The sequence below is a fragment of the Corvus kubaryi genome, unplaced genomic scaffold, assembly GCF_017639235.1.
Source record: "Corvus kubaryi isolate FWS band 111438036 unplaced genomic scaffold, C.kubaryi_AGA036_p1.0 136, whole genome shotgun sequence".
Lineage (NCBI taxonomy): Eukaryota > Metazoa > Chordata > Aves > Passeriformes > Corvidae > Corvus > Corvus kubaryi.
The window spans coordinates 11,345,578-11,371,418 of NW_024580670.1; the positions used below are offsets into that span (position 1 = coordinate 11,345,578).

The window sequence follows — 25,841 nt, forward strand, 5'->3', positions numbered from 1 at the left end:
ACAAGCACAGAGGTTAAGGCTTTTTTTTTTTTTTCTTTGCAGAAGACTGTTGAGTGCTGGCAGTGTGCACATTATATGCAGAGTTCTTGTCCAGCAAAATTCTGGGCAAAGCTGGACAGTTTGAATTTTTGTATATTCACATGTGAATTTTATTGCTATATCCATTTTGTAAATACGAGTATAATGGATTGTAACTGTTTCAAGTCCTTTTCTTGACATTTGGTAGTGGTGCTCCCAGCTAGGGCCTGTCTCATATCAGATGGAGTTTATTCTTTTTTTCCCTCTAGAAAGCAGTGGAGCAAAGATGTAGAGATATTAGATAAGTTGCCAGCAAATTCATGGCAGTGCAGTGAAGAAGACTCTGGAGTTTTGGTTTAGCACCAGTGTAGGTCCATCTCCTGGAGCTCTGGCAGTGTGCTGTCTTTCAGGTTAGTTATTGGATCAGCCAGAAGCCTGTTGGCATTGACTGTTAGTAATTTATTTTTTTTTAAATTGCTTGTCATAATAGTGTGTTTTGATCCCCTGCATTCATTCTCTATTTTGGATTAATCTTCGGAAGAAAACTGGATGTTGTCTCATTCCTAAGATTTGTAAAAGAGTCTGGGAAGGTAACCAAAGGTGTACTTTTGGGAAATATCCCATCCTAAATTGAGATGTTCTCTGGATGATCTAATAAGTCTCCATAATTATATATACATCTTATAGTTGTAAGGACACAGATCAACTTTTTAGCAAATACAACTTAGTAGTTTTTGAGTTTTTTCACTCTTTCTTTTTGGTACCTTTTGATTGTGTTGTGACAGGACAGTAGGTTTTTGGTTTGTTGGTTTGGGTTTCTTTGCCAGCAGCATTGAAAGACCCACAGCTAGGCAAGCTGAGAGATACTTCTTGTTCTTATTTGACTTTTGAACTCTGTGTCTACGTTTTCTTTTGTTGTGGTTTAAATTTCACATTACTCAAAAGCTAATGCTTCTTAAGGATGTAATTTACCTTCAACATGATTCTTCTTGGTGTAAATATAGTTCAAGCACTGTGGTTCTGATGAGAAAATATGAACTGCAGGCAAAAGTTCCTGCTGTGGAAACAGAAATAGTGAAACAAGGAACAAATATGACTTTGGGGTAAAAAATACACTTCTCAAGTTTTGTTGTAAAATAATTAGCCTTCTGTGGAGGCGCAGAGACCATAGAAAAAGCACAGGAGCTGCTCAGTTGCCTGTGATTTGACTTAAAGTTTATGACCTTGAGTAATGTGCCTGCTCAACCACTCTTAACAAAAGCATATTTGATGAAATGTTAAACTCATGAATTACATCTCCACTGAAAGCCTTTTTTTAAAATTTGTAAAATCAGAAATAAATCAACATCTTCAGACCTCAGCGGAGTTGTTTAAACATGGCATTAAAAGGAGCAGGCTGTTTCATCAACAGTGACACTTTGTAAACTTACACGGAATGTGTAGCTTTTCTTCAGGTTAAAAAAGGACTCTGTATTCCAAGGTATTGTATAAAGAACTGTAGCATTAGTAACGCCGTTTTCTGAGTGGGGAAGCTGAGACAGAGGTGAAATGTTGTGAACTGATAGAAGCCAAAGAAGCCAAACTGCCTCAGCCTGAGTTTCTTAATTTCCAATCTAAATGTCTGCTGTAAAAATTTGAGAGCAAGTTGTGTGACAGTTTGGAGGCTTCTGGAAGGCACTGCCTGTCCCTTTGTTTACCTTGTTGTGAGCAACAGGTACTGGTTCAATTGTCCTCTCATTTCAGCCATCAAATGTGTAGAGTTATTCCCAGCTTATACTTAAAAAACAGTTTACTTATGTCAGAGTGTACTTATGTGAGAATAAACATGCTGTCCCTGCTCACACAGCAGCAAGGGCTGGTATCCCTTCCATAGACCTGTCAGCCCAAGGGCTTGCATGGCACTGGGAGCCTGTTCTTCTCTTTTTGCTTCATGAGTTTTATTTATCTGCTTTACTGTAATATATTGGAGTTGTTACTATTTATTATTTCATTTGTTTGGGGATTTTTTATTAAATAATTGGGTACTACTGTGTTGAGACAAAAATAGGAAACGTTCTCTTTGACTAGATGTTATGATTACTGTATAAAAATGAAAATACAGTTTTTATTTTCTTGGAGAGCTTTTACCTTTTTTTTTTTTCATATATTAGGCATCACATCTGATGCTAAAGCACTGTATAAAACATCTTTGTTGAAAGCTGGAAATTTCCCTGTAAAGCTGGATAGATTTTTTTTTTTTTTTTTTTTGTCACAAGAAAGTTTGAAATGCACAATAGCTCTGAACATTAACTTTTCGCTTTGTCCCTGGAACTTTTGAAGAGAGAGTTGCATTTTTTGGCATTGGTCAAGTAGTCTGGTCTTGATAGAGTTGCCATCTGTAGTGTCTTTGTGTTAAGTGTTCCCCCTGGGGCTCCATCTTGTGTTTTAATTCCCAGTTTGCTGCTGATGTATGGGCTCTTCTGTTAAATAACTTTTATTTTCTATGCCATTATGCCTACATACTTTATTTGATTTGTGTTGCATACAGAGTGTTTTCCCCTTGTTGTGTTTGGAACTGGTTTGTAATAGGGTTATTGTTGTGTAATTCTGACTGAAAGTTACAACTTTATCAACAAACACAAAGGGCTTGTTCTGGTTGAAAATTTGTGTTTTACACTCATCATGAACTATTTATCCATTATGTGCTGGTTTTTATCGTTTAAATAAAAGAAACCACTATTTCATACATGCTGCAACTTAGGAAGTATTAAAGAGTCACTGGTATGTAGAGCACTTAATGCTGTGAACACAAGTGAAGAGCTTCTGTAAACAATTGATTCAAGATTTCAAAATAACACAAGTGCTGAGAAAACTGCTGCACTCAACTATACTGTCACATTTCCATGGATTAATGAGTTACTGTTTGTTATCTCAGTGATAGTGACTGAGTGCTCAAACCCCATCACAAATGTGCTATAAATTCATAAGCTCAGATCTCTCTTTAAATCCCAGTGAAGATGTTCTGTTGTGAATACGATGTGCTGAGGAGCATATGCACAGTTACTGAAGCTCAGCTGATAGGCACTGACTCGCTTCTGTGTCTGAGCTGTAAAATGACAAATGGTTGAAAAATATATCCTTTGTGCCAAGATCAGAGATTTCTGTCTGCAACTGTGGAGTGCTTTAGAGCAATTCAAGAAAATATTCAGATGTTGGCTGGAGAATACATTCATTCTTCCAAGTTGTGAATATTCCACCAGTCTGTGACTCTACTTTTGTCACTGTTACTCATAAACTTACTGTGCTCAGTGATCCCCAGCCTCCTCACGCTTTCTAGTCTTCCTGCCTGTCTTACTTAACCCCTGGCTTCACTTACACTTTTATCCTGCAGGGTCTGTGATGGAAAGCACTGTAAATATGAAGAAAACTCCTGGTCTGTTGAATCCATTACTTGGGTGTACCTGTGGTGGGCATGGTAGTGTGTAAATCTAGTCAGGCTTGCAGAACTGGTCAGTGTACTTTCTCTGGAGTATGTTCAGTCAATTTATCTAAGTAGGTAGTATTGCAATTAAATTTTTTTCAGTAGTTTGTCCTTTTGAAATTATGCGTAAAAAAGTCCAGGAGCTTTTTGAACTGCAGACTGGCCATGTTTGGTTGGGGATGGCTGAATGCTGCATCCAGTGCACATCACTGCAGTGTATACTGGATGCTGTTTTGGTATTTAGGAAGATGCAGCATGTTCTCTGTGCAAACCTGGACATATAAATGTTCACACACCGTGTATATTATGGCTGCACATCTTCAGCTTGTGTGGTATGATGTACACACTCGTGCACGCCCACACACTAAACCTTTGCAGGTCAAAAAGGGAGGATAAACTTTTGAACCCAGCTGCTTCCAAATTAAGTACATGTGCAGGGACCACCAAAGCTGGGGTTACCGTATTCCAGAAAAGTGCCGGACACTGACACCCACATCTTGTACTGCAGGAGGCTTCTTGTTCTTCCCTTAGAGCCTGAAGCATGATGCCTTGGAAACATGCCGTCCTCTTTGCCCTTTCCTTGTCACCAGAAAGGACAGACAGCAGTTTGGTGACTTCTCCCTTCGTTATGGAAATGGGACTGATACAGTAATCAGGATGCTACATATGGAGCTTTTTAAATTACTGCTCTTCAGTCTTTTGTTAGCCTTCATTATTCCTGAAGATTTTTTCCAAGTCATAAAAATGACATTTTTAATATGCAGAATTAAAAAAAAAGGCAATATGAAGAATACATTTTTGTCAATAAGCTTTTACCTTTTAAACCAGTTATCTTAGTTTCTGCTCTAGGTATTTTAATTGAAGATTAACTACTGTTAAAGAGTATACAAATTAAGGTAGTATATATTTGAAGTAGTAAAATAGGACTGAATAAAAGCTGGGAATAGAGTGGCCTGTCCATTATAATTTTAGATTGCAGAGCACAAACTACCCTTCATTGGAAGTCAGGACTGCTGACTGAGAGGCTCTTCTAACATTAAGAATTTTTTTTTGTTCTGATGAAGTTCATTAGAAGTATACTTTGGAATTGCAAGTTTAGCAGGTCTTACCTGGAATGCTTATTTTATTTCTGCTGCGTTTTTTATTAAAAAGTTGCTAGGTCAAAGCTGATGTATGTAGACATGAAACAAAATGCTAAAAATAATTGTTTTATGGTTCTTTTGACTTCTGCTAAAATGACCTTGGTGAGCTCATTTTTGCCCAGTACAGGAAATAATACGGTTCATTTCTGTCTGCAGACTGATAATTTCTCTTGCACCCTGAGCAGCCTTGGGTACCACATGGGTTGACTAAAATAGGGGCATTCAAGACATGGAGGCTGATTTTGTTCGAGAGAGAGGGAGTTGAAGAGGCTGCCTCACTCTAACCACCTGCCTTGTCTCTTGGGCAAAGTACCTGGTTACCTTCCGAAGAGAGAGGCTCCTCTCTTCCTCACAGTATCCCATTTTTCTTCCAATGATAGCTGTCCTTAGGAAAATCTACTGTTTAAGCCTATTTGGAAGGGAGTGCATCTGGTAGGTTTTGCACACACTTGGATTTTTCTTTCTCCTTGGAGTTTTTACTAGAGCTTGAATTTTAGCAGCATAATTATTAACATAAACTTCCTGTCGATCCATAGCCTTGATGAACTGCATGTAAAACACAAACTGTTATGAACACTTTTATGAATTCCTTCATCATCTAGATGCAGGATGAGGGAATGCTGATGCTTCCATTTTGATCTCTGAAAGCTGCAGTAGCCTAATGAAACTGGGAGCTGGTGCGTGTGCTGGCACATTAACCTGCATGGAGACCTGATTCCTGGCTAGATCTTCCCTTGTGCAGTGCCTCAGGTAGCCCTGCACTGTGCCTCAGTCTGCAGGGCATGGAAAGCTTTAGAAGGAGAATAAGGCTCGATATTGTGGTGTGTTGCAGACTTTCCCCTCTGCTGCCTGCCTGTAAGGAAGGAACCTGGATAAGATAGGACCTTGGGCTTGGCTTAAGGCAGTGTAATAGTCTCTATGTTCCAAGCTTTACACAGACAAAGCTGTGATCGGACAGGCCTTTATCCATGACACTTCTGCACTCCTTCCCTTTTCTTGTTTTTTTTTTTTTTGCTTGTTCTTGTTGGTTTCCCCCTCCTCATAAGGAGGGAGGGTTTGAACCGCAGATTTGCCATGATTCTGCTGCAAAATCAGTAACAGCTGTTGAATTGTAAATGGCTTCTTGGTTGCCGTCATAGAACCTGCAGTTGATCAGCTCTGCCCTGAGCAATAACTGGAGACATCAGGGCTCTGAATAGAGAACACAGATGGGTATTGGAAGGGACAGGGTTTCCTTTTATTGGATGACTTTTCCAATGCTGTGAAGTGCAGAGTTGACTGGAGCAGCGACATAATGGGAGCTACGAGGAAGATGTAGCGGGGCTACCAGAGAAAATGTAATTTGAGTGTGAATTTTTCTTCTATTGCCCCCTTTCAAAAATCCAGTATTCTAGGTAAAGTCAGTAGGCAAAAGATATTCCATGGTTTCATTGGGTCAGTCTACAAGTTATTTATATTGATAGGCTAAATCCTGTGTTGTCTTTGAGTAATTTAGGATATCATAAACATTGATATGTTAATGCATGGCAAATGTTTGACAATTATTTGTCAAGAAAAATAAATCTTGAGATCTGACAGCCCCTGCTCCTGAAATGGACTGTATTAGAACCTAAACTTAATGAAATCAATAGTCATCACACAAGATGCTGCCTTTGTGGTTTTGGTAATGGGGCTAATTTAGTCTTAACTTGTTTGTGTGTTTTGGCTGGTCATATTACATCTTCTGTAATTTAATTTTCCTCTCCTTCAATGCTGCCTTTTACTGCACTCCCTAGAAACACCGTATTTATTTATGGGGGTTGGATTTTTTCGCAGTGCAAGTCAGAGTGAGTTGGTGTGTTGGAAATGTGCAGTGGCTTTTCAATCAAGGTCCTCGCTCCATGGAGCTGGGTTGGCTGTTGTACCCTGCAATACCAGTTGTGAACCTTTTCCCTTTCACAGCTGAATTTGGATCCAGACACTCAAACAGCTTTGCATTGGTAGTGGGAATTGTGTATATTAGGTTGCTGTAATTTGTTCTGTTCCAGCCAGCCACCTTCATCAGGACTCTTGTTAATAATTTATGCATCAGAGCCCTGTGAATTGCCTACATCTCATTTCTAAACAGTGTGATCAGCACCTGGAAATCTCAGAAAGATGAAGAGAGTCTTTTGGGGTGATGGTTCAGGAAAGCTAATCTCCTTCAGCCTAAACGTGATCTGCTTCCCTGGGCTTGGACAGAGGCTGTACCTGTTTTCTGATATTTTACTTGACTGGGTTTTGGAACAGTTTGTGCCCCAGGAAGAGTGTAATGAGGAAGGAAACCGAGCCCTTGGGTGCTTGCCTAGAAAAATGGAAGTATTGCTGTGGCATGGATAGAGGTATTAAGTTATTAATATGTGCTAGGTCTGTGTCACTTTATCTCTGTAGCTTGTACTATCTCATTTAAAGTCTCACTTGCTGTGCCTGTCCCTTTATAAACATATCACTGCTTATGTTCAACTTTGTTGGCATTGCTGTTTATTTGAAGCCTGAGTACTATAAAGTAATTATTAGAAAACATTAACTTTTATATTCAAAGTTTTGTTTCTGGTCTTTGTATTTACTGAGAAAAAGCACGAAAAGATGGAACTAGGTTTTGATATTTAGAAGGGAAATATAAATAATTTATTACTTCTAGAATAATGCTTATATAAATTTTAAGCATTTTTATTTGGAGAGTGGACTGATGACTTTGCATTTTTGAAATTAACAATATTGAAGCAGCTTACAGAGAGTCCCATTCTGCAAATCTTCCCCCCTCTTCTGATAATCATTGGTTAATTTATTTCTATAAAAACATTGTAGAATATTGTAGTTAAATAATACACAAAGAATCAGTTAAGGCTCAGTAGTGTTCAACAGCATGTGAAAAGCATAGTGTCTTAATTAAAAGAAATGCAGGAAACTTAGTTACTGGAAAGTATTTTTCACTGCTAGAGGATTTGTGGATGACTAAGAAATTTATAGACTTGAGTTTTTTATTTTTTAAATAAAAGCCAGATACATGTCTTCATCGTTTGGCTTGTTGACTCAATTTGCTTGGATGGAATTTTTCAACATTTAAAACAAATTAAAATTCATGAATCATTTCTGCTTAAAGGCACAAGCTTTTATAGATACAACAGTTGAGACTTAACTGGTTACATACATAAATACTGTTTTGGATATGTAAATTTTGTACTTGCTCCCTTAAAAAATGTAGATGAGGGTTTGAATAGTTGGGATGCAGCTGTGATTACCTCTTACACAATAATTACTGTGCTTGAATAACTGTTTATTTTAGCGTTCTATCGTTGTAGTCTCTTTCTCTCTTGTTTCCTGCAAAAGCAGCGACTACTTTGCAGGACAGCTGTGAAGAAAACATCCCACCGTAGCAGAAGGCAACAACGGGATTTGTAAAGCTGTTTTGTGCTGCCTTAGTCGCAGTCTGCAATTTCCTGGTACTTTAAGAGGTTTTTCAGTTTTGCTGTGTTGATCCATATTGGCTCTTGAGCTCTGGTTTTGCTTCTCAGTGCTGGTATGGTGTGACTTGTTCAGGAGGGGAAGGTGTCGTTTCAACCAGGGTACATCGGTGTTAGATTAGGATCTGCATTGTTTTACTCTATGGTAAATGCAGCATGTGAATTTTTTAATTGTTTTAATTATCGTGGCCACTTGATTGCTGGTACAGCTAAGTGAGCTTTTCCACAAATATTCTGTAAACGTGGCAGGCTTTATTGTGAGGTTTTAAACTGTGCTTTCCTGGAGTTTGCTTAAAAACATGACTCTAGGAACATAGGTGAGCAGTCAGTGGATGTCAATGGAATATGACAATTGTTCCAGGTCAAAATGTCTGTTCTCTTTCAAATCTATTATTTCAAGAATATTTTGAGGATTTTATGTAGTTCAGTGTTCATTTAAGAAGCTCTTTTCTCTGCTGCTGTAGTACCCAGGCAGCCAGTCACTGTAGCACAGCTCTGGGCACTGTGTTGGTGTTCAGAGAAGTACCAGCCACAGCTTGTTTTTTTTCCTCTGGATTTCTTTTGCAGAGGATAAGGGGGAACAAAGTGAGGGGCTTGTGGCTATACATATGCATGCATATGTACTGCTGGAAACTTTAAAGTAGTTTTAGTAGAATGTACAATTTCTGAGTAAAAAGAAAGGTAAAATAGTAGACAAATTAGGAAGCAAAGTCAGAATACACCCATTTGGATATTCCTTGCTAAGGCTGCTTTGTATGTAATGTCCATAATTTGTACATAGAAGTCCATAATGGACTTTCACTGAAAGCTGTGTTCATTTCTGCAGAAGGGAGTTTTTAAAGAATATTGAATTGCTGAGAGTGAGTTTTGTTACATGAGCCAGGTAATTGGTGTTTGAGCGTCCACTATTGCTGGAAGACACAGTGCCTGTGAGAGCAACCCTGTCCAGTCTTGTCCCTCAAGTGGCCTCTACTTATTCAGTGAGCCTTGCTTTTCTCATGCAGCCTTCCCTCCTGTGTGGCTGAGGTCCACCTGTGGGTGGGGTTTGACTCTGGGAACTTCACCCAGGAACACGTGTGTGCCCCACAGAGCTGCTGCATCTGAGGGTGTTTGAGTTAGCCCTTCATGATCTTCACCAGTTTCAGTGTTGGCTGTTGGTCTTGGCAGATTGTGAAAGACACTGGGAGGGGAACACACTGTGGAATTGTGAAGAGTCATTTTAGGGAAGAAGTATATGAATAATAAAGGAGAAAGAACTGGCAAACATTTGAATTTGGTAAAACAAAATTATACAAATTTTTAGTGGGTTTTTTGGTTTTTTTTGGTAGAAAGTCATAGTGGAGAAATTTATAGTTTATTAAAAAGACTGAAAGTTTCATACTAACCCAAAATTCTTATGCTGTTTATTCTCCTCTACCTCCCACAACATTTTATTTCCCTTGTAATAATTAGTTTGAACTTTCCTCTATTTCTCTGGATCAAGTAATTTTCATACAACTTTGGGATTTTTTTTCATATGCTTTAAATCTTTATTCTAAATAATGTTTTTTATAACAAAAAAAAGAGCCATGAATACATTATAATTTCAATTTTCATGGTGTGTGAAAGATTTCTGCACTAGGTCTTTATTGTTTTTGAAGAATTCATCACCCTAGTTAAGAAGCTTAATATAAATTAAAGAAGGTATTAAGGAACATTAAGACATCAAAATGTGGAGCGTTCTTTTCCTTTCGATTGCTCCAAATGCAAACAAGTTGAATAAAATGCAATCAAAGGGCCTGTTTGGAGAACATTGAGTGGCTTTACAGCTGTGCTGTAGAGAACCTCTGGTAAGAGCATAATTCAAATAAAAAGGCCTTTCTTTCCTCCTCCTAATTCTCTTTGTTGTGGTGACAACAGAGTACAAGCCCGATAAAAATTTAATCACCTTATCTTTTTAAAGCAAATTGCATATTTGTTTACACACAATATACATAACATGAAAAAGCAAAAGCTGCTATCCAATCCCCCTCCCCTTCTAATCGCATTAAAGGCCCTTGCCTAGAAGTTTAAAAAAAAAAATGTTTAAATGTTTTATTCTTTATTCTGAAGTCCCATTGTTCGGGATTGCTTTAAAAAGGCAGCCCAGGGGAAGATGAATATCACCAAACTTAAACTCTGGACCAGTGCTGAGCAGCAGATGCCTGGGATATGTCAGCAGAGTTGGTCCAGCTTAACTGGCTGCTGCGGTGCCTCCTCCACATCAAGAGTCGCAGGCGAGATGGGAGGATTACAGACAGGCCTGCGGATGGAGCACTTTGATTTGGAGCTGCTTTGTAATGAATTGCCTTTGATTCTGTGTCAGATCTGCTAACCTGAACTTTTTCCACATTGTATATGTTTCTGAGAGGCTGCTGTAGGAGAGATTGGGCGCTGCTGCTGGTTTTGTTGTTGTTCCCTTTTCACTGGGCTGATGAAGTTTTAGTCCCTTGTGTTAATGCAAAACCTGTTTTTAGTTGTTTCTGCTCACCTTGGTTTGAGCATTGTTGGTTTTATTTACTGTTTAATAGGTATTGGAGTTCTGACAAAAACAATCAAAATTGTCTTCTGGCCCACTGCTGTGTGGCTCTGGGCTGAGAAACTAGCTCACTGGATAGAAATTTAGTGCCAAAGGGATGTTCTATGGTTTTTAAAATTAGGAAAGCTCCTGTGCTTAGTGGGTCCTAGATCTGTTTTTACATAACTAACTGTACTCTCTAGGGACATGTTTGTGATATTGTTCCTCTTGATCTCAGAATTTAATCAGAAAGAACTACTTCAACAAGGTAGTGAAAATCTGTCCTGTACAACAGTTGTCATAGACTCTTCCAAATTCTACTCATTGTGTTTATATCTGCATGTTTCTTAGTGCTCTCCCAGGAGAGAGGGGGAGAGAACTTAGGAGATCCAGTGACAGTAATTGTGATTTCAAGACACTGTTCTGACTTTGAGTGTTTTGAATGGTCTTGGGTATTTCACGTTGACCTGCCTGTAATTTTTCTACTGTTGAATTGCCTGTAATACCAAGCTTCCAACATTACATTTATATGTATTAATAATTTGATTTCTTATTAGTTCCATTATTTTTTCGTAGTTGTTCCTGTTGTGCACTGGGCATTTTCCACGCATTCAGTTTTTGTTTCAGGGAGCTTGAAGAATGTGTGGACTGCAATCACAGCACCAGTGTGAGTGGTGCCTCTCCCTGCAAGTATGCTGGGAGAGCAAGTACAGCACTTAGGCATGATCTCAGTGGCTCTGTGGACCTTGAGTGGCCATCAAGTGAAAATAGAGTTTGAATAATTGCTGGTATGATACATCAGCTGGCATAATTGCAACCTTGTTACTGTACTGAAAGCCCATGAAGAAATTAATTTGAAAATTTCCTCTAGGCTAGTAGAACAGTGTTAGATTTGAGGCCAGAAATATGATCATAGTGGTTGTCTTGTAGCTCAGACAGTTGATCCATTGTATTGTATGTACACTTAATTTGTGTAGCCTAGACCTAGTCCGTGGTGGACTGGAGTCTCCTTGTAACCTGTATTAAGGTTAGTCCCTGCTGCACAGAAACACAAGGTTTTGTAGAGCATACAATTCATAGTTGTGTTCCAGGAGTGCAGGGTAGAAAGTCCTCTGCTCTTTAGGGGAGTTTCTCCAGGACGGCTTGGCCAACAGATGGTTGTGGTGTGCTGTGCAATGGCAGCTGTGTTGGCCTATAAAATGGGGTCAGGTTTGGTACTTTCAACTGATTTGTGCTGAAGGATGGCCAACTGGCCAAGAAATGAAGACCTTAAGTATTTCACTTCATCTCCATGCTGTCATTTAGGGCTGAAGGGTATGTTGGATTAGGGTGTGTTTTGGAAAACCCACTGTGGGAACTGCAAATATCTTTCTGAAGTGTGTGTGGTCTTGTGTAGACTTAAATAATGACATGGGTGCAGACCAGTGGTTTGATACAAGATGGGGATTTGTCAAGTTCAGAAATCTGTCCTGCTACGTGGCTTCAGATGACAGTGGTCCATTTATACCTGGTGTTTAATAGTTACATTTTATTTTTGAAAAACAAGGTTAAAAACGTGGTTGTATTTTGTAAATTTGGGAAATCAGATAATATAGGCTGGTCATCTTGCTGGAAATTGAGATGTATAAAGCTGAATGAATGGCATACTCAATACACTGTGTTATGCTGGGTCTCCTTGGTGTGGTTGACAGGTTTAGGATGAAGAGAGGAGAGAGAAGGGGAAGGCAAGGCAGGCACAGGGAAGTGCACCACTGATACCCCACTCAGCAGCTATGGTGTGGTGCTGGAATCTGTGCTCCATTTAGCAATATGAAAAATATCAGACTGAAAATCAAGACGCTGACTTCATGTAGAGGGTATGGCAGACTAATTAAAGAAAAAAATGTGTACCAATTGAGCCTATAAAACTCTTCCTGACCTTGAGAAAACTCCCAGGGAGCTGTGGGAAACTCCAATCTGTCCCCTCTGAACTTTTTTGTGTTGTTGTTTAAATATAGTAACTGCTTTTTTAATTAAAAAGAAAAATTAGATGGCATTTCAAATTGTGTCCATGGTGCCTTGGGGACCTATTACAGTGCAAATTACCCTCTACTATTTAGTGAGGTCTTGTTTACTATTGTGTGAAGCGAGGGTTACCAGTGTAAGGATGTAGGACAAGAAGGGCCCTTCTTTGAAAGTCTGGCTCTGCACATGAAAGTGACGCCAGCAATTGGAAGCAATTTGTGGAATTGTTTGATTATATTAATTATGGCACCAGCAAACAGTGCTTGGGAAACAGTTTTGTTTTCGTGCATTCTTTCTTGATTGCTTGCAGCAAAAGCCAAGATACAAAATGTGCCTTTAAGGACTGCCGGAGAGCACGGTTCAGGCCATTGTGTGGAATTGGCACTGAGCTTGAAGGGTTGTGTCCGGTTTGATGGGAGAGTTTTCCAAATACGTCTTTGGCCTGAACTTCACCCAGGTCAGCCTCTTAAATTAAAACAGCTTCTGTCTTCCTCATCAAGGAAGATCAGCTCTTTCCCTGTGAAGTAGGAGCCCGTAATGAAATCCATGTTACTTCCAGTAGTACCACTTCTTGTAATGATGTCTTTCAGTCCAAAAGCCTGTATAAACTTAAATTGATACACAAGACTCAATCCTGCTCACCACTGAGCTGCAGACTTCTCTGATGTGGTACAGGGCAGCTGTTCCCCAATTTATGGGAAGATGTTTTATTTGTTAAGGATTTCCAAGCAGTCTGCTATGCTGAGACTGCAGGAATAGCTCTGCTGATGCAGGCTGGCTGTCACAACAGTGTTTGGTTGGGACATGGAGCAGTCTACGTCTGCTTAAAGTGGCTGTAAGATTTTTTTTCTCTTGTCTGTCATCAAACAATGAATTATGAATGTTTTGCGTAGATCCCAAACATCACACTGAGGATTTAGCACATTTGGAAGGAAGGAGTCTCCTTTCTTGTCTCCTTGGAGGCTGGTTGCTCCCTGGCCAACTTCTTGCTGTAGCCCTATTAATATTCACAAGCCAGGCAAGGTGATATAACTGATCTTGTACTGGCCAGAAAAGAAAAATGACTCTTCTCTGGAGTTTGAAACTCTAGCAGAATATTTGAGAGAGCTGACAAGAGATGTGGGAGAGGTGGTGTGAATTCAAAATAGAATTACTGGAGAATTGTGGAGGGATTTACATAAGTAAAATTTGTTGCCTGATCTGTGAAAGTAATTGAAGCTCAAATCCTGAGGTCTTGAGAGTAGCAAGGAAAGGAGTATCCCTTGTTTCTTGAGTGAATCTCTGGTCAACTATTACATTGAAATTGTCTTGGTAATCATATTATACTTGTTATCATGGTGATGAACGCCTAGGAACAGAGTAGATTGGCTCCTGTAAGAGGACTGTACTTAAATCTTTTGCCTAGAAAAGGTTTGTAGGTGTAGACCCTGATGTCAGGTAGAGAATTCCTGCCTGATCCTGGGCTCCAGTTAGCTCAGGACCCAGTTTCACCCCTGTTCTTTCTAAAGCACAGTATATTCATGACAGGCAGATGGGATGCTGAGCTAGATAGGACCAGCAGTCTCTAGATGACCCATCCATCATCCAGTCCACTAGATGTGGCGTGGTGCATCTGAGCTCCCTATTACAGTGTTAATGGGTACAGTCACACAGTACTTTTGTCCTTGGAAGGCTCACAAAGATCTTGTTTCTCCTGATCAGTTAGGGGGGGTTTTGGTTTGAGTTTTTGTTTTGTTGGTGTTTTGCGTTGGGGGTTTTTTGTTTTTCTTCTTTTTTTTTGTTTTGTTTCTTTCTGGAATATTGAAGGTGAGAAATTACTTGAATAAAGACAAACAGTAGGATTTGGGGTATCTTTAGCAGAGGAGAAGAGAAGCAGAGTTGCTAACTGATGGCTTAATGTAAAGAGTTGAGGCAGCAGGATGTTATATTTTGTTGTTCTTGTCCTTTCTGCCTGATGGCAGAGATAACTGTAACAGGAGAGGCTGGGCAAACTGATCCTCTCATTTTGGGGTGCTTCTGCCTTGTGTTTGAATCAAAACTCCGGAGTGTTACTTTAGGGATATTCCATGAGCTTTTCAAGTTTTTAGGGTGCATAGAAACAGTTTTGTAGAACTGCTGACATGTTTGGGGACTAGTTGGAAAACAAATGTGTGCTTTCTGGAGTATTGTGGGACTCTGAGAATCAGTTCTTACAACGTTGGTATTTCTATTAATTTTGCTGGAATATAATGATGAATTTATTATTCTTATTTTAAAGTTGATCAGAATGTGAAAAAAAATGGGAGTGCTGCTCTATTTGAACCTTGTACCCTTCTTTGGACATAGGTAGCTCTGTTTTTTAAGTATGAATGCTTTTTAAGGATGAATGAATGTATATAGCTGTTGCAAGAAAAGAAAAATGAATTAATTTTTAATTGTATTGTGCTGAAGTACAGGATTCTAGAGTCCTGCAGTACTGGCAAAAAGTTTCTGTTTTCTTTCAGTGGTCCGTCATTGCAGTAAGCTGAGGGAGAGGCTGGTCTTTGTACACTCTCCAGTGCAGCCCTTCTGCATCAGCCTGTGGCATGAATGTCTCCATTTGGGCCTCTAATTATTTCTGATTTTCAGGTCGACCAGCTTTTGTACTCTCTCTTAGCAGGAGAGTTGATGCAGGCGCACACTCTCTAACTGTGTGATTTGGGTTCAGGTTCTGAGAGTTCAATTTAAGGAAATCCCGAAATTGTGCAAACCAGCTGTTCTGAATAATCCATTGTGAGTGAGGATTATCCCCAACACTTTGCCTCTTTCAAGTTTTGCCCTTTTTTTCCTTCCCTCAGGAGGAAAGAAAAATGTCTGCCTGTCGTATTAAAAGGTTACGTGTGCCTCGGATAAAAATTATTTCAAACATCAAATGTGCTAGGTTAACTTGTTCTCTGGTGTTCAGTCAATTTTTAACATTTGAATGTTGACAGGAAACAAGAAGCTGAGTCTTCTACCTGCAGTGTTTGAAGGAAGTGAATAGGATATTTTGTTAACAGAAGGGAAAAGCAAGTTCAGTTTCCCACTGAAACTCTGCTGACAAATTCCTGAATGGAATGGGAGGTTTGGCAGTAGCATTGGCTAGTCAAGAATAGCCTAGCAATTTCTTAATATGTAATGCAGAAAGGAATATTTTCTATTCCCAGAGTAGCTGCTGGTGTGGCCTCAATGTGCTTTTTCCTGACAGCATGGTGAGGATCCTGAGCCAGTGCTTTTCCAGCAGACCATGGCAAGTACCAGTGCAGGGTAGGATGAACTTTTAATTTTGGCCTGAAAGTAAAGTTCTCATTAATTGGGAGCATTGAAATCTTTTAACATTATTTTTTTTTCCCCATTACAATTCTTGATGCTGTAAGAAAACTGTGTAATCATCCCTGCAAATACTTTCATGTTCACCAGCATAGTTAGAAATAGGCCTTTTTTTTTTATGAGTGTGCACATGAGAAGGGAGTTGTTGAAGTTCAGCAAAATAAATTATTCTCCCTGGCTCTGCTGGAGAGCATGTCCTGCACTTATATTATTACACCTGTTTTCAATGATGGGTTTATCAGTTGCTTAAAAATTACTCCTGTCTCTGGCTGGGCTACAAGGAGATACTGTATTATCTTGCTTCTCATCTGAAGGGTGTCTGGCATTCAGTCTTTAAAATCTTGCATTCAAACACAATGTTTCGTTAGCTTTGAAGGAGACAGGACTATTCCTAAATATTGAAGAGAACTGTGAAAATAGGAAATGGAAATACAGAGATGGGAAATCTGAAATACTAAGTTGGAAAAGGGGGAGAGAGAGATAAAACTCCTGAAGGGCTGAGTAGCAAGTGCAATTGGGAGTCAAGGAAGGAGGAGCTGGACTTTAGAAAGAAAGAACAGAGACCACCCTTGGCAACCTTTTGAAGGAGCAGGGGAGCAGAAGGCTAATAAGAAAAAAAAATCAACAAATCTGGCAAGGGATGTTGATAAAGAATGACAGTATTAAGTGAAGGAGGATGTCTAGTGGAGAAGCTAAAAGTGTAGAAGGCAAAGTAGAATCCAAGTTTACAGGTAATAGATGAAATAAATATGTATATGGGGCAAAAGCATAGAAGTGCTTCTTTACCCTGCTGCTGGGTGAGCCAAAGGAATTAGAGGAGTGGATACAATGTCAGCTTTCATCCTCCTTCCAGCTGAAGCAAAAGTAAACCTGGTTATGGTGCTGTGTGTGGGTGTTGTGATTTGTGTCAGGGCTGGCATTCCCTGCTGGCTGGTCGCGGAGCCTGTCCCAGGCCCACCGCGGGATCACCGCCCGGCTCTGCTAAACCGGAGGGCAAAACTTGTATCCTTAGGAGTAACTTCATTGGAGAGAGGGAGGGAGTGGAGCTAACTGGGTTGTGTCTAGATAAAATTGGATTTTATCTATACACAAGAAGGCGTCCAGAGTTCTACAATATGGAATATCCATGTGAAGTAGTAAAGATCTGCGTGTTTCTACGCTAATTTCTTGTGTAATTGTAAAACTCGAGGCTGCAGTTCACCGTGTCAGATACTGCAAATCACTAAGCTGCTAGCTTTTTGTTTTTGAAAATTGTATAAAATATTGTGCTTATTCTTTATTTTGTGCACATGAAATTGTTTTTAGACTTGGAAAATATTTTTCCTGATGTGGTATTGCTTTTCATTTGAATTTGAAAATGCATTTTTTTAATTGATATTATTTCTAAATGGGTCAGTTTGGACTAAATCCTTCAGGCCATTCTGAGACAAAGGATTTTAAAGAGTCTGTATTTTTATTTGTTAATTATTAACAGTAGTTGAAATTAAAATAGTGAAGTAGATTACACTGTTTTACAACTAGATTTTCATATCTAACCTGAGTTAGTGGATGCTAAAAGTACATTTTGCATAAGACCTTGTCTGCGCGCTTCTTACAGACATGGTTTTGATGGGTGCGAATGAATTTGCTAAGCTTTCACATATCTTATGTGCCTTTGAGGATGGCCCATTAATAATATTAATACATAGGTATTTTCCATTGTTGTATGCAAGGCATTTCTTAGAACTTTGAAGCTAAAGTCTTTTTTTTAACACACGGACCTTTTCAATTTAATCTATTAGCAACTTGGCAAAATAAAGTAATTGTCCAACAGAGGAAGAAAAAAAAAAATCTATTAACATTTGCTACAAATCCGAGTAGTACAGGCAGCACTTAATTAATGGAACAGATTTCTCACTATGTGTTCAAGTTAACATAGCTATTGTTCAGGAGAGATTAGACCCTTAATGTAAGTAAGTTAAACTAGACCTCCATCTAAAAATACCCATCATTTCAGCTATTAAAGGTCTGATGTCTTCTTCGGTGACAGATATATTTCCCTTCATTTCCTTGGTTTTGTAAAATGTAAAGTATGCATTGTGTGTAATGCGAGAAATCCACGGAGGTAGATGAAACCCCGATTGTGCCTGTCTCTCCCTGCCTGCTCCTTTGTGCTGCTCCCCGTCTCAGAGCCTCCTCAGCCCTGAGACCTCCTGGCACCAGAGCAGAAAAACAGAAAATGCCATTTGTCAGGGTATGATGCCAGCCACCTAATCTGTTTGGAGAATGAGGACCATGGGATCTGATTAGGTAATTTAGATACCGTGTGAGTTTAATAATACCTGAGCTGCCTTTGGCTGTCAGCCCGTCACTTCACTGGTAGGAACTACCACGTTCTGCCATTTCTTCTGTAAACTTCTTACCTGGAATACCTTATTTAGTCCAAATAGGTGTTAAGTGGTGCAGGTGAGGTATACCTTTACTACTTCTATGTGGAAGTTAGTGATAGGGTGGAGGAGGTGAGATGGCTCCATTTTAAATGCATTTTCCCCAGCAGGGTTTCACATGCAGAACATGTTTTTTTCTTGAAAATGAAGCTTTTCGAGCATGAGATGCTTTGTTTGAATACTGCAGATGCTGTGCCGGGTTTCAGTTGCGTTGGGCCATCCAAGCTGATGTCACTGGAAGGTTTTGAAGCTCAGTTTAACCAAGGTGGTTATTTCACCCTCATGGCTGAGACTTCCCTGGCTTGCTGCTGCACCCGAGGGTCTCTGTGGGGTGAGAGGCCAACCCCCCCACCGTGTCCCTGTAAGGGCTTGCAGAGGCAGCCTGGGTACTTCAGATACCAATAAGGGAAAGTTTTGGCTACAATTTTAATGCCACATCTCCTCCCTTCCTCTCTCCTTTCCGCCAATTAGCATTTTTTGGAAATTAGAGTCTCACAAAGCCTGCTAACATAAATAAAAGTGTTTTAGGATTTGTTTGCTTTAATTAAAATGTGTCTTTCTGAAAGGATTTAGTTAAACATCTTTCTTAAACAGTGCTGTGCCAGTAACAGCAACATTAGTAATAGTGATAAGACCCAGAAAGGGAAACCAACTAGAAAGCAAAATGAAATGTTTCTTTGTCCAAAAAATAAATGGTCATCTCAGGAAAGCGGAGGAAACCCTGTGCAGGGACAGTTACAATTAGGTTTATCAAAACAGTAGAAAACATAAAGTATTAAATAAATTCTTCAAAGGTAGCGAGTGGGGCTGCGTGAGGTCAGTCTTTCTGCTGTTTTTGTTTTGTTTTCCCATTTTTTGACTGTTGCTATTTTTTTTTCTAGCAGCACCCAAGATACTCTCAGAGCTTTCCAAATAGGAAATAAGTTGCTTTTCATGTAGTGATAAATTATTTTTTGTAGTGAAGATGGAGTGATTGTAAGGGTAATGATATTAATGGGATTTATATGAAAGCATCCAATTAAAAAATCGAAACAGCTGCATCAAACATGACTCTACAATGTAATAAAATCATATAATAAATATGTGGTCCCGCCACACCATATTACCTAGTTTGATTAATTGAACCTTACATGTGCAAAGATAGTCATTATCAGACTTCTCAGCCATCAAGGAAGAACAGTCTCAATTATTTTCACAATGAAATAATCATTGCTTTTTTTGTGTCCTGCCATCTGGAAAGAGAAACCAGCAGCTGCCATGACTGTGAAATGCCTGATCTTGCAGAACTATAGAAAGTTGATTCTGCTTAATGCTAGACTCCTGCAACCTTAGTGTGGGCTGTAATTTCTTTAGTTATATACTAATCTTGTTGCTTTTCTCCTCTTTTGGACCCTTGTGCCTTTTTCCCCTTTTGTTTTCCCTCCCCCCCCAAAAAAAGACCCCTCTCTCTCCAAAAGTCTCCCCACTGCGGGGCCTTAGGGATGGTTTACAGCCTCTGGTTGTGAAATAGCAAACAGGCAGTTTCCTGGTTTTGCTTCAACACTTCCTTGTTTCTTCTCTTCCTTTGGCCATGCGGTGGGAATGCTGCTGGAACAATTTGCTCCCTGACACAGCAAGATGAGAAGGTGGGCTCTGGGGCTGTGTCCCCCTGCCATCAGCTGGGAGTGCCTCTGGATGTGTCTGAGCTGGAGCAAATCACCTGTGCCCGTAGACCTCCTGTCTCCAGTAAATCATAAGCATCTCAATCTTTTTGTCAGGCCGTGATATGAGAATCCGCAGCTGAATTTCAATATGAGGGGAGAGAGGCTGATTAAGTGTTTGAGATAAGGTTATGTGACACCACAGGTTAAAAATACCTGAACTGATTTTGGCCCAATGCCTGAGAACCACATTGCAGCGTATTCAGGTAGCCCTGAAAAAGCTTCCGAGGAGTTTGTTGTCTTCTGCTTTACGCAAGCACTTCTTCAGGAGTGGTCTTTTAGGAGCTGCATCTCTCTTGTTTTACAGCTTTTCTTTGGACTTTGCTTTCCTGCATTTCTTACCTAAATTGTTACCAGTGTGTTGAGTTATAAGAAAAAATAAAGGTGTAATAAACCCTGGCCGTTTAGGAAGAAAAGGACAAATAGTTTTGTTTGGCACAAATGTCTGGAGAAACAACCCTGAAATACTACACAGCTTAATTCTAGTGCCCTTAAGCAATGCAAGTTGGAACCCCTAACAAATACTTTGTCTTAACAAAATAAAAACAAAATCCCAACAAACAAAAACACAAAACCTGTATAATTTACAATGTGCAAGTTATAAACAAGGCAGTGTGCTCCTGGTAGATCTGGAAAATAGACTTTAAAAAATTCAAGAATCTTCTGAGTCTTATGACTCTCTATAATTTTAGTATTTTACCAGTTGGGTTTTTTTCATGACTTATATTTTTATAAATATTCTTAGTGATGACAAGAAACTTTGGGTATGTGTCTAAATAATAGGAAAGGCCTGCCAAGTAAAAGACTTAGACCAGGCAAGCTGGTCTGGCTTGTTTAAATTCTTGCCTGTGTTTAATACTTTAAAAGCTGTAGATGGACACAGAAAGATTCAGGATACTGCACTGGATTTGTGGTATCGCTGTTGTGAACTTTGTTATGACTTCTCTTATTTTCTATGTAAATTACTGTATTCCAGGAGTCTTACACAGATATGTGACTTCCCTAATGCATTTCATTTACTTTCTTCTTTTCTTTGGTTGATTTCAAATGTAAACTTGCCTGCTCATTTTTTCTAGTTCTATGAAATGTGATGTTGAGTGCGTAAGTCGTGTGTGTTCTTGTTCTTTTACAGATGGGCTGAAGCCAGATACCAAGATGCTGCTAACTGCTGCCTCCAAGAAGAAATCTAAGGGGGGAAAGGGGGATATGACCAAAGAGGATGAAAGCAGCAAGAACGATTCAGCCCAACCTGTTACTATCTCTCTTATCTTTAAAAGATATATTTTTGACACACAGAAGAAAATGATTCAATCCTGAGGAAGCAAGAGAAGCCCCTGATTATACCTGGAAGTCCAGACCCTGAAATGCATTGAGGTGGAACATGTTTCTTGTCCAAACACATTAGACCTGTTCCTTCCTCACAAACAGAGCCTGGAAGCTTCTGCTGACTGTGCCCCCTTCCAAAATCTCTGCAATCTCATATTGTTCTGTTTGAATTTTCTTATTTTGTCATCTCTTGTGATGTGAATGTTTATGACATCTCAGAGAATCTCACCTGCCAGATGAGCACATTTGGGTGTACATTCTAATTGCACTGTTTTTCTGGAGAATTGTGTTGAAGTTTCTTTTGATTTAGAAGTTTGCCACCAATATTAATCTAAATCAAGTCAAGATGTGAATTTCATGTGACCCACAAAGTGAAGCTGATTATTCTAGGCTTACTTCCTTGAGCAAAGTGGGAGACAGCGCACAATTTAATAGATGAAACCTAAAATGGGTGTTTCACATACCTTCAGTTGCAACTATGTAAGATGCTATCTGAGAGATGGTATGGATGTTTTTTATAAATGATTTATATCTAGAAGTGGTTTTCATATTAAACATAATGTTCTGTGTAGCTGAGAGTCTTAATTGTTCTGTTTGCTGTTCCAAAGGTTCAGAACTTACCTTCAATGACATTTTATGTAATGTTTCTGATTTTCCTGCCTGTTCTGCAATGAATTCTATTGCAGAGCTGTTTTCTTTCTTTTTCCTTTTTTTTTTTTTTGTAACCAAAATGCCTTTTGTGTGTGAGAGAAAAAGTTGCCTCTGGAAATAGTCAAGGCCTTTATTTCATTAAAATAATGATAGAAGATTGCTGCATAAGCCTTGTAAAATGAGTATCTCCAAGATGCTTTAGAAACCATTAGTTGTTTAATAGGGATTTCATGGCTGCTTTAGCTCTTTCTCTCAATTTCATGTCCTAGGCTCATAAAAAGGAGAGCACTGGTAATATCCCTTCTTGCATACAAAGTATAGGGCACCTTACATTAAAACTAACAGCAATTGCACAGGTACGAAAGTTGCAGTCTGGAACAGAAATTGGACTTGGCCTCAGCAGTATGGACAATGTTAATTCCTGCCTTTTGAACAAAAAGAGTACCTGCTTGTTGATGCTGAATAGCAGCCTGTGACCCATTTGCTGAAGTCAGCTAGAGATGGTGACCACATGTATAATGTAAGTGCATTAGTTGCACATGGAGGTAAATAATTGCTACATTAATTCTTATTAATCATATTATTATATCCCTTGATGGTCATGAGTCCATCAGGTTAAAATGATCCTGATTTTTTTCCAGTCTTTTCCTTTTAATTTCCAGGTAGCCAAAGTGTCTACAAATAGCAAAGCTATCAGCTATTGAGGGGATATTTACAGCTGGACAGCTGTGAGACAGGGCAAGCCTGGTGTCTAAACTAGGCTAATGGTGTCCCTTTAAATCAGAACAGAATTAGTGCTTTGTGTAATAATCCCAAACAGTTTCTGCTGAGTGAGTCCCAGCAAAGCTTTAGCACATCCCTTAAGATTATGGGGTATGCTTTCAGTGTGATCCCAGAGGAATTAGGCAGGCAACTTCAGCTATTGGCTTAACGTGACTTGTGCTGCCAGCCTTGCTGGAAAATGTATCCTTCTGTAATGGAAAAAATGCATTTCACACCCCTGTCACCTCTCCTTCCCCATTTCTCTCTTCTTCCCAAACACCCCCAAAGGCAGTCTTTGGAAAGAATATTTATAATGTTATCTTTCTTTTAAGCCTTTATCAAATCCTGTTTTGTACTCTGCACTGTTACCCCTGCCTAAGATACTGCAGTGATGGAACATAGAGAAACAGATGACATTGAAGGAACAATGTTACTATCATTCCAGGTTAGTCTAAGAATTATTGGTATTAAAAAAACCCTAATTAAAAATACCCTAATTATTAAGGAACTTATACTTGTATCTGCATAGTTCTAGTGTCCTTGCCAAATTTTAAATGGGTTGCTGATTTGGAGTATTGGAAAGAAAAAGGGAGTGATCAGGAGACGTGCTTCCAGAGTTGTCATCCTTGCACTTACAGGGGTTTGTCTTTCTCATTTCTAAGCCACTTTTGAGAAGTTCTGGAGAGGAGGTTGTCCGTGTAAATGGGGATATGTATTTTTACAAAGGCCTATCTGATGAGTGTTTCCCCCCCCCACCCTGGTGGAGTGCCCTTAACAGGATCAGCAAGTCTGTTGTTATGGAACTTGATCCCTTTGAAAACCCATTAACCCTGAACACTTAGATTTGCAGCCCTCTGCTTGGCTGAAAGGACTCCTAGTGCAGGGAGTCCCCTGGTTTATTTGCTTGGGGTGCTCCAAGGGAGTGAGCAGCAGTACTTCCAGAGCTGTACCTACATCCCTTTCTCATCCAGTCTCTTGTAAATATATTTTTAAATCTTCCCCCTATCTTCCATTTCATTTCCAGACTAGCATGCTAACTTTGCATTTTTCTCAGTCCAAGACCTAACCTCCTTCTCAGCGCTCCCATTTCCTTCTTTGCTCATTGCTTCTCCTTGCTCTGGCTCTGCTCTTGCCCTGGAGATCCATGGCAGGGCTCCCACGATGGTTGCTGGGAGCCCAGTGAGGTGGGAAAGGCTCTTGGCCTGCAGCTCACACCAGCTCCTGTATGCTGCCTCTGTTCAGGCTGTGACCCTGGGCAGCTCTGATGGACCCACAGGAGCAGGCTTTGCCTTCACCTGCCACCCTACCCTGTCCTTGTGCCTTGCAATCCTCTGTGGACAGCCCCTGTCACAAAGCCCCATCTCTCATTTTGCTCCTGTTGCAGAGGTTTGTGTAGGACACACAGCTGGGAAGGGATCTTGGGCTTGGTTTTGTGTTTCTCCCGATGTAGAATTCCAAAAGGAGAACCTAAGTGTGCCTAAGAACTTTGATTATAATGTGCTATTACTGCAGATCTCTGGCTGCTGTCCTGAGGCTGTTGGATACATATTCGAAAAAGGGTGAAATGGTGGAACAAAATGATTATGGGAAAATCAAAGCTTTTAAAGACATTTGTAGGATGAACAGATGTTCAAACATTTTTTTATTTGGTTTCCAGACAGACATAGAGACTTTCCTTTCATCCTCATAATCAGTGCATTATGCTGTAATTTGTAAAAATGGCATTAAAAAAATATTAACAGGGTCATATTGTGATCTACTGGCTCTGTGTCATTAAGCTGTGAAGTTAAGAACGGCAACTGGGAACACGGGTTAAATGTTGCAGAATGTACTGTGCTAGCATATATTGTCAGACTGTATTATAATGAATCCAAAATGGAATAAAGATGTAAGGAGTTTTTTTAATACTGCTAAGGTTGTCAGTGTTGCAAAACTAGAAATTATTATGGCTGTGCAGATGTTCGGTGAGTAATACATCTTCGGGTTGTGGGGAGAGTAGCAGGGAGAAAAGCTTTGTTTTTACAAGCCTGTTCTCTACTTTTCCTTGGAATTTATTTTGGGACTGCAGTCTGGCTTGTGATCATGCCAGAGGTCTGGAGCCAGGAGGGTCAAAGCTGCGCTCGTGGTAGCAAGGATTCAGTAGGTGGCATCCTTTGCTTGGAATCAAAGCTGAGTCTCCCCACCTAAAAAGGGGGTTTTCACTGGAACTGAGACTGAAGGGTTTGCATCAGGCTTGCAACCCAGCTCTTAAAGAACAGCTTCTGTTAAAAACTACAATGCATTTAATGCCTGGGACAGAGCCATCAACTCCAATCCGTTGACCAAACCCTGAGGCACTGATGTCCTTTCTCTGTGTGTTTCTGGCTCAGCTGGAAACAGCTCTGTCTCTTAAATCCTGTGTTAGTTGGTTGCAAGTATCTGACTATGGAAAAGTGAGCCATCTGCACCAGGGGAGTTCTTGATGTGTACAAGGCATCTCCTTCTGGGAAATAGCATTTTCCTTGCCCGTTGGACTCTGCAGTTGAACAGCCACGGGGTGGCAGAGCAAAATGAGAGCCCAGCAGAGCTCATGGGGAGTTGCAGTGGTGCAGCCACGGTCCACCCCGGCACTGTTTGCCTCTCACTGCTGGGAGAGCAGCTCTGTGTTTACATCTGCAGAGTGCTCTGGGATCTTGTGAAATGAAGCATGAAAGGCAGCAGAGGAATGCTACCTTATTAGCAGTTTCAAAAAGCCTTCATGTTTCCCTTTTAGTTTAATATCCACAGTGAGCTGGAAAGCTCTTCATTTACAAGCACATGAGTTTTAAACAAACTTACTGAGGATATAAATAGAATAATTTTAAGATAGAGCCTAGCACTGGGAGCTAACCTGCCAAACCTGGGAGAAGGGGAAATACTGTATGACTGCAATCTGTGGTAAGGCCAGTTTTGGTAGATGATGGGCATCCAGAAGGAATCCAGGGGCTTGGGGAGGTTGTGTTTAAGCAAAATACTGATAGTCTTCTGG

The 25,841-nt window shown here is 39.9% G+C and overlaps 1 protein-coding gene across 3 annotated transcripts in view; it reads left to right on the forward strand.

Moving 5' to 3' along the window:
* EEFSEC (eukaryotic elongation factor, selenocysteine-tRNA specific) overlaps positions 1–24,739 on the forward strand; it is a 124,489-nt gene extending 99,750 nt beyond the window's left edge. For 2 of the 3 annotated variants that reach the window (XM_042017085.1, XM_042017095.1), the window contains exon 7: positions 21,228–24,739. In XM_042017085.1, coding sequence (XP_041873019.1) covers positions 21,228–21,412 — 185 coding nt within the window. In that variant the 3' untranslated portion in view covers positions 21,413–24,739. The remainder of the gene's footprint in view (positions 1–21,227) is intronic. The other variant, XR_006014201.1, reaches the window with a different exon arrangement.
* The last annotated feature ends 1,102 nt before the right edge of the window (positions 24,740–25,841 follow it).